At 45.5% G+C, this 9142-nt stretch overlaps 1 protein-coding gene across 1 annotated transcript in view; it reads left to right on the top strand.

Moving 5' to 3' along the window:
• Positions 1 to 5221, top strand: part of ADAMTS1 (ADAM metallopeptidase with thrombospondin type 1 motif 1) — a 40895-nt gene extending 35674 nt beyond the window's left edge. Inside the window, exons 2-9 of the mRNA XM_035896418.1 lie at positions 41 to 531; positions 975 to 1107; positions 1558 to 1725; positions 2040 to 2326; positions 2589 to 2775; positions 2878 to 3053; positions 3930 to 4105; positions 4480 to 5221. Of these exons, the coding sequence (XP_035752311.1) occupies positions 41 to 531; positions 975 to 1107; positions 1558 to 1725; positions 2040 to 2326; positions 2589 to 2775; positions 2878 to 3053; positions 3930 to 4105; positions 4480 to 5221 (2360 nt within the window). The remainder of the gene's footprint in view (positions 1 to 40; positions 532 to 974; positions 1108 to 1557; positions 1726 to 2039; positions 2327 to 2588; positions 2776 to 2877; positions 3054 to 3929; positions 4106 to 4479) is intronic.
• The last annotated feature ends 3921 nt before the right edge of the window (positions 5222 to 9142 follow it).

Here is a 9142-nt window from a genome sequence, read left to right as displayed (position 1 = left end):
CGCGCGGGTGGGCAGTTTTGTCCACCCGGGGCTGCCGAAGTTTGGGGGCGGGAGCCGGGTGCGGCGCCGCGGGGTACATCCCCGAGGTGTGCAGATCTTGAGTATCAGTGGGCTTTGGGTTCACATTTCTCTTGTTTCGCTAACCTGTGCTTTCCCTCCCTCCCCTTCTCTCTTTCCATTGCAGAAACGAGAAGCAGGAGGAAGAAGAGGTTCGTGTCCAGCCCCCGCTACGTGGAGACCATGCTGGTAGCCGACCAGTCCATGGCCGAGTTCCACGGCAGCGGGCTGAAGCACTATCTCCTGACGCTGCTCTCCGTGGCGGCCAAGCTGTACAAGCACCCCAGCATCCGCAACTCCATCAGCCTCGTGGTGGTGAAAATCATGGTCATTTACGAGGAGCGGAAGGGACCCGATATCTCTTCCAACGCAGCCCTGACTTTGAGAAACTTCTGCAGCTGGCAGAAGCAGCACAACCCGCCCAGTGACCGGCACGCCGAACATTACGACACGGCAATCCTCTTCACCAGGCAGGTGAGGGACACGGAGGTCAAATCCATCCCCGCACCCATTGCTCCCTACCCCCGGAGGCCCCCTCTGCCAGGAGACCTCTGAAAAAGTGTCCAGAGGCAGTCTCGTGCCATCACCGCTTCAGCAAAGGTGGCTAAAAATGGGATGAACTGCTTTTTATTTAGTCGTTTATTTTGCTGTTTGCACCGTCTCAGGTGAAGCTCATGGTATGCGCAACGTATTTCTGCCTCGTATATTTTTAGCAGATTTAGTATGGAAATTATGCATTTTATTTCTACGTGTAACCCTCGCGTATGTTCCAAAGGCAGATTTTTGCCATCATACCCATTGAAGTGCTGAATATTTATGCTCTTTCCATAAGTAAAGGCAAACTGCCAGGGCTGGCTGTTTCTTGCCAAGGTTAAGTCTCTGATCTGATTAATAATGAAACTGCCTTTTTTTTACAGGACCTCTGCGGTGCCAAGACATGTGATACTCTTGGGATGGCTGATGTGGGAACAGTTTGTGATCTAAACCGCAGTTGCTCTATCATAGAAGACGATGGCTTACAGGCTGCCTTTACAACAGCCCACGAGCTAGGTACTTGAAACTCTGACAGGCGATTTCACGTGATTAATTGAAGCCAGCTCGATGCCATAAAGCAAAGAGCTGCCCAGCCCACACCGCGGGCTCGCCCTGCGGGGCACGGAGTGCCCTGCGCTCCCCGGCGCAGTCGGGAGGAGGCAAAGCTTTGCCGTGTAGCAGGGTCAAACTGTGGAAAGCAAATCCGGTCTGTGCAGCATTGTCTGCAAGAGCTGCGTGTTTGACTGATTGCTGAAAAAAAAGCACGTGAGAAGCCTGTGAGGAGGGTGAAGCTACAGTGCCATCTGCTTAAAGTTTGGCAATATTCAGGTTCGGGTTATTATTTAAAGACCAGGCTTTGAGCAACTCTAGAGTAGTATTTAAAATAGTGTTGGTAATGCATAGGACAGACTTCCTAAAATCACAACTTTCCTTCTTCTTTTTTTTTTTTTTTTTTTTTTTTTTAAGGCCACGTGTTTAACATGCCTCATGACGATGCAAAGCAGTGTGCTGGTATTAATGGAATAAGCCGGGATTTCCACATGATGGCATCTATGCTTTCCAATCTGGATCGCAGCCAGCCTTGGTCTCCATGTAGTGCCTACATGATTACGACATTTTTGGATAACGGTCATGGTAAGATTATTAAGCTTTCCATTCATGTGGCATTTAAGCTCTTGTGTTTTACTGCTTTGCTTTTTTTTTTTTTCTCTTTTTCCTTTTTCTTAACAGAGCGCTTTCTGCTACAGCACAGTGTTAACCTTTTACGTCCTGCAAATGAAGTTAGAAGACCCTTAGTTTTACAAAAATGTTGGCACAAATTGGCTCAAAGACTTGCGTTACAAAGCAAATGCCGTTCCAGAGATGGAAATACACCTTTCCCTTTTGAAACTGAACTCACTGACAGCATCGTCTGATTTTATTTTTTTTCTTTTTTTCTTCCTTTTCAGGTGAGTGTTTGTTGGACAAGCCCCATAAACCTATCCAGCTGCCTTCTGACTTGCCTGGTACGTTGTACGATGCCAACAGACAGTGCCAGTTTACATTTGGAGATGAGTCCAAGCACTGCCCCGATGCAGCCAGTACGTGTACGACGCTGTGGTGTACTGGCACTTCTGGAGGACTGCTCGTGTGCCAAACCAAACACTTCCCGTGGGCAGACGGCACCAGTTGCGGGGAAGGGAAGTGGTGCATGAATGGCAAGTGTGTGAATAAAACTGAGAAGAAGCATTACGATGTAAGTATGAAAAAAGAAATCAGAATGTATCCTGGGATGTGGAGTAGCACAGACAGTGCTTCAGTGGCAGTAATCAGTTAAAAGGGCTTGAATAAATGGAGGCAGATAGCTAACAAAACAAAACAAACCAGGAGCTTTTTTTTTTTCTTTTTTTTTACAAGTGGCTTAGGTAAAAATGAGCAAGGCTGTGGGTTTTGTGGTTTGGTTTTGGTTTGCTTTTACTGTATTAACTTTTTTGTTCTGCTTTTGCTTGTCATTCCAGACACCGGTGCACGGGAGCTGGGGATCCTGGGGGGTGTGGGGAGAGTGCTCCCGGACCTGCGGTGGTGGAGTGCAGTACTCCTTCAGGGAGTGCGACAACCCTGTCCCGAGGAACGGGGGGAAATACTGTGAAGGAAAGCGAGTGCAATACAGATCATGTAACATCGAGGACTGTCCGGACAATGATGGTAATCTTTTCCCCATTCTGGGGGCAGAGGAAGGGTATCTTTTGGAGGAGGAGCATGTACAGAAGATGATCTAACATCCCCCTGTCTTTCCTCTGCCTGCAGGCAAAACCTTTAGGGAGGAACAATGTGAAAAGCACAATGAGTTTTCCAAGTCTCCCTTTGGAAGCGGACCTGCAGTGGAGTGGACACCCAAGTTCGCCGGTGTCTCTCCAAAAGACAGGTGCAAGCTGGTCTGCCGAGCAAAAGGAACAGGATATTTCTTTGTTTTGCAGCCAAAGGTATTCCGAAACTCTACCTCTTCCATCTAATCATGAATAAGATTTTTATTTCCTTTGACTCTTTACGTGAAGTTAAGAGTCAAGGAGTGTAGAAATCTGAAATTGTCTTTCTCTTATTTAATCTACATTCTTCCCTCTCCTCTTCCTACATGTACAGTTTGATCAGTGCAAGCATGCTTTAAATATTCTGGCACAGTCCTGCCAGTTATTTCACACGTACCGCCTCTCCTACCCACTCCACCCTAGTTTCCTTTCCCCTCCTTCCACCAATTTGATTACATTGAGATATGTTTGGAAAACTGTGGGGGTTCTTTGCCAAAACACTGGTGCTCTCTCATACCGGTTACTAATATGCTGACAGCTTAAAATAAACAGAAAGAAAAATGTTCATCTCGCATAGCTACTTGAACTCACTGTCATAAGATGTTGAGAGCCAATAACTACCAGGGCGATGACACAGATGGTTTTGTAGAGCAGTACTCCTAGGAATAAAAGATACATTGAACACCATTAAAAGCGATTTTGGTCCTGTACTTCGAGGGCATGACTACCTTCTAGTGACATTAGAAAGCAACATTCTTTATGTGAAATAAGTAAAACAGTTTTGTGGGTGGAGGGGTTTGAGGGGGCTGTTAATAGAAAATGAAATTCATTGGTTTCTCCTGTCACCATGGCATCGTTTTTGCAAGCGAGATGAAGTAGCACTGCATGCCTCCAACTATCTGTGGGCTGCTTTGGTTTTTAGTTTCAAAAGCCTTGAAGATACAAGCGCTGCAGGTCTTCCACCTGTCCGTGTTCCGTATGTGTCTGTATTGCGCAATTTCAAAGCAATGTGCGTCTTCTGATCAAACGCCCTCCTGCTTCTTTCCTGCAAAGGTTGTGGATGGCACCCCGTGTAGCCCCGATTCCACCTCCGTCTGCGTCCAGGGGCAGTGCGTGAAGGCTGGCTGTGACCGTATGATAGGATCCAATAAGAAGTTTGACAAATGCGGTATCTGCGGTGGCAATGGATCCACTTGCAAGAAGGTGTCTGGCACACTTGTTAGAGCAAAGTGAGTGTATAACTGCTGCTGTTATTTTGTTCTGGTGCACGTGTTGTGGGTGTAAGCTTTGGGTTTCCAAGTCAGTGAGGTGTTGCCCCAGTTTATTGTTGGAACTGAGATTTGATCAGTCAGAGCCATCTGACTGAAGATAACTTACAGCGAGATCCCAGCGAAAGGAAGCCCCTTCCACGTGGGCATGCCTCTGCCGTAGTAATAACGTGGGACATGACTTTGCAAATCCCTTAATCCATTAATTCAATTAGGTTGGCAGCCCATGAGCTTAACGCTTCGGCTTCAGATGAAATTCAGTCTTGTGCCGAGCAGCTTCTTCCCTTTTGCAGGGAAGAGCAGAGGACTCAGTCTTCCTCTTTTCTCTTGGGCAGACCCGGCTACCATGACGTCGTCACCATTCCAGCTGGGGCGACGAACATCGAGGTGAAGCAGCGAAACCACAGGGGTGCAAGGCACGACGGCAGCTTCCTTGCCATCAAAGCCGCAGATGGCACCTACGTCCTCAACGGTGATTACACCCTGTCGACGCTGGAGCAGGACATCACCTACAAGGGCAGCGTGCTGAGGTACAGCGGCTCCTCTGCCGCCCTGGAGAGGATCCGCAGTTTCAGCCCTCTGAAGGAGCCTCTGACCATCCAGGTCCTCACGGTGGGGCCCCTGCCACAGCCCAAGATCAAGTTCACCTATTTCGTGAAGAAGCCCGCGCAGCCTGGGTCAGAGAAGGCGCCCAGTAGAAAGAAAGAGTCCTTCAATGCCATCAGGGAGATCATCTCCTCCGAGTGGGTCATCGAGGAGTGGGGCGAGTGCTCCAAGTCGTGCGGCTCGGGCTGGCAGCGGCGGGCAGTGGAGTGCCGGGACCCCCAGGGGCGGCCGGCCGCCGACTGTGCCCGGGAGCTGAAGCCTAGCGATGTCCGTCCCTGCGCCGACGTGCCCTGCCCGCAGTGGCAGCTGGGGGACTGGTCACCCTGCTCTAAGACGTGCGGGAAAGGTTTCAAGAAGAGATTGTTGAAATGTATTTCTTACGACGGCAGCGTGCTGCCGCAAGAAAGCTGTGAGCCTTCCAAGAAACCGAAACACCTAATAGACTTCTGCAACGTTACGGACTGCAGTTAAATAGTATAAGTTGGGAAAGCTAAATTTTTTTAATTATTTTATTTTTCTTCCTTCAGAACAATGCACTGAAAAAAAGAGGGCTAGAGGCAGCGCATGTGTTTTTGCATACAAAATTCATGGTGAGGATCCACTGAGGTGGGACAGTGCAAATAGCTTTAGGTTGGCATGGCATCCTAAAAATACCCTGCCAACTGAAAATTTGATAGGATAGCAGGCCCGTGTCACTCACTCATCTTCAGCAGATAAGGCCCGAGGGCATTATAATTGCCTTTTTTTAAGTCTGTTACAAATCAAACAAAACATGAGCAGTGGCCAAAACATGTTTAAGTAAACATTTTGGGGTTTGGTTATTTCTCCCTTCTTTTGGATTTATATTGTGGTACTGATCACGTCCCCATCTGTAGGAAGGGGATGGAAAGGGGAGTGGAAAAGATAGCTTAAAATAATTGGTCAGGGCTTACCTACCTCACGAAGGGCAAAAAACAGAATTGGAAAAGGAGCTTTAACTATGTCATTCATGGCTGCTATTGTTTCAGAGAATAGTTTTATATAAAAATAAAGCCATATTCTCTACCCGCAAAGAGTAAGAAATGCCAAGAACAGTCAGTCAACTCCACAAATAACTAGAATGCCATTTTTTTTAAAGTATCTTTATGTCATCCCAATGTGCCTGTCCATTTCTCTCGTCCACTCTGATGCCATTGCGGTGACAGATGTAATCCAGAGGCTAGAAAAAGTGGAAATCTTCATGGAGCAGGCAGCGTCTCTGAGTAGTTGCTCTTTGTGCCTTCTGCATACCTTCCACTGGCTTTTCGGATTCGAGCTTGGTCCTACCGTCCTGTCAACCAGGCTGATGGCATTTGTGAGCATTTGGGTCATGCCTTCACATTCACATCTTTTACCTTACCCCAGCCAATGGAAACTATTTGCATTGAGGTTAAAAAAAAAAAAAAAATCAAAGAAATCCCACTATGAATGGGAGCCTCTCCTATGTGGCCTCTGCTGGGTTTGTAGCGCTCAAATCACTGATAAGGTGGGAAGACAAAGCTGAAGGATAGCAGGTCCATCCACAGCAATACAACAACATTCGAATAATTAAAGTTTGTGCCAGTTCATAGACAATGAGAGAATATGGCTTTCCATATGTATATAGTAAAATATATTACTATAGATTTTATATACTTTATAAGTATTTTATATTTCTTTCCCTTCTGGGAAGGGTTATAATTTGTAATAAATGCATATAATGAGCGTATTTATTTTTATACTTCTTGTCTAATGTGATCTTCTAAGTTATCGCTTTTTTAAAAGGACATATAACAAGGATAGAGTATTTATACAGTATAATATGTTACTAGAGGTAATAAATGAACCCTATAAATTTTGGAAATGGAGCGTCTTTATTTCACTGGAGTAAAACTAGTCCATCGAGCGGAAAGATTTTGGAATCTAAGGCCATGTTACGAAAAAAGCTAAACCACATTTTTCAAAATGACTGGTAGCTTAGGCTACTAATTGACTGTGTTAGTGAAGGGGTTTGGAAAACTCTGCCCATAATGTCATATACCATGTTAAAAAGGGTAATTTTGTATTTTATTACTTAACCACTAACAGGGTGCTCAGCACTGTTGTTTCATCTGTAACAAAACAAAAAAAAAAAAAAAAAAAGAGTGCAACTAGACTGATGCCACTGGTTTTAATAACTGCTTACAGAGGGAGTATTGCTGTCAGTGGTGTTTGTAACCAACAAAATATGTACAAAAGTAGCAGTTTTACCTGTTCCAGTTAACCTTGCCCTACTGGGAAAGAAGCAGTCAAAATTCAAACCCACTAACTAGCAGTCAGAGGTTTCCCTCACGGATTTCTGGAGGGCCTCCTGAGCATGCTTTTCTAATTAGAAGTACTGTATGAATGAACTGTTCTAACGCTGTTGGTAACACGTTTTATAATGTTAAAATACATACTAAGCATCAAGAAACTGATTTTTGCTCCCTCACTTCTGATCTCATGACCACTGCAGTCGAGGGAAAATCTTCTGTTGAACTCGGTAGGATTTTTGCCATGGAATTTGAGACATCAGTCATTTATGAATACTTTTGGCTTTGTGTCATGTAAAAATCTATTAAAACTTCCTTTGCCAATGTTTGGACTCTGTCTTGCAGAAATAGTTCCCACTTTATTCCACGGATAAAATCCTGGCCCCTCTAAAGCACATAGAAAAATTCTCATCACGTCACACTTCATTGAGCATTACTTTGTCGTTGACATGCAAAAATACTGGGGAACGTTTTCCTTCTAGCATTATTTAGGAGAGAGCCACTCACTTTCTGTTTCTGTAAATACTTAAAAGTATTTATAAATATAACAAATAATACTTTATTTAATTGTATATTTTACTACAGCAGGTTAAAATGAAGAATATACACACTTTTCAAGAGAAAAAAATGGATTTTTATTTTCACTTTCTGCTGTTGCTCCTTCTCCTTGTAGACTTCATAGCCTAACACGTAGCTGTCGGTCGGCGTTGCCTGAAACTCTCTTCATTCAAAGGCCCAAGGAGCTACAGTCCCGAAACTGCAAGATCCTGCCATATCTACAGAACAGGCGAGATTCCCCAGCTTCGGGGTGATGGCGATTCCCCAAATTTGCTCTTGTCCACCTCGAAGACGTATTCAAAGCAAGGCTAAGAGATCCCTACAGAGGAAACAGCATCTCCCAGACCTACCCATGTCAAAGCAAGCCCAAGGCGCTGACATACTCTCGCTCCTTGCAGTAGCGCTTAAGGAGGCTCTTGGGAGAGAAAAATGGTGTTTCGCAGGCACCACCTTTCATGCTGAAGGGAATTTGGATCCAATCAAATGCAGCACATTCCCTCTTTTTTAACAAAAGGTGTTCTGCATCTCCAAAATGCTTCGGCTCGTATTACCTAGATTGGATCAGTCAGCCCTGTGGTTAACTAGAGCTAAGCGAGGAGTCAGAGGGGGTGAGGGAAATCAAACACAGTTGGCATTTTACAGTAACAAATGGCAATAACAACAACTTTTTTTTTTTTTTTTACACTCTTGCAAACGACTGCATAATAAATGAGTGATGAACTAGTAAAAAGTTATGATGGCAGCCTATTTGCTATGATTTCTTTAGAGCATAAACGCAGCAGCAGGTCAACTCGTTACCCACATTTGTAGCGCAGCTGACCAAGACTGCATTTCCAAGTCACAGTTCACTGACTACGTATTTTTCTTTGACTGGATCATGAATTCTCAGCAGTTGCATCTGTTAAACAGTAATATGGTTCGTGAAATTACATCCTATTTTTAAAAGAGCTGGGTCATAGAGAACGTGCTCCAAATAACGTATTCATTAGGCAACGCAATCAAAGACCTGTTCCCTCCCAAAGCACCCTTTGGTTACAAGAAAGCCTGCTGCTCTGGGTGACCCAGCAAAGGGAAACAAGCAAGAACAGTGGAGCATAGTTTAGCTGCGTAGCAGTCAAGGTCACAATTAAACACATCCCCCGCACCGAGAGTCTGGCAGTTTATGTCTTTTATTACAAAGGACTGGATAGTTAAGTGCTTTCTGTGTGCACTGTCCTTGCTGCAAGCAGGAACCGCAATGCTTTCATCGCTGACGCGTAAGGCGCGCTCCCGGGAGCAGAAGTGGCACTGAAGCGTGCATTGGGGTGGGTGTCAGAGCGGGTGCTTTCTGCCAGCCCAGGGGCCACTGGTTCCACTGACACCCAAACGGGCTTCAGACCCCAGACAAAGACTGCTGTTTTTTACCGGGTCATCTCGGCTGTCTGGCTTGGCAGGTTGGGTGGGAGCTTGCCAGCGCCCAGCATTTCAGCTGAGGCCAACCTCACTCCAGTTTGGAGCCAAATTTGTCTGGCTTCCTCCCAGGTTCAGAGAAGATAGATGCTATAAC

The sequence above is a fragment of the Egretta garzetta genome, unplaced genomic scaffold (assembly GCF_000687185.1).
Source record: "Egretta garzetta isolate BGI_Z169 unplaced genomic scaffold, ASM68718v1 scaffold45, whole genome shotgun sequence".
NCBI classification, from domain to species: Eukaryota; Metazoa; Chordata; class Aves; order Pelecaniformes; family Ardeidae; genus Egretta; species Egretta garzetta.
Note: the sequence above shows the minus strand (reverse complement) of the source record. Positions and strands in the feature narration are given on the sequence as shown.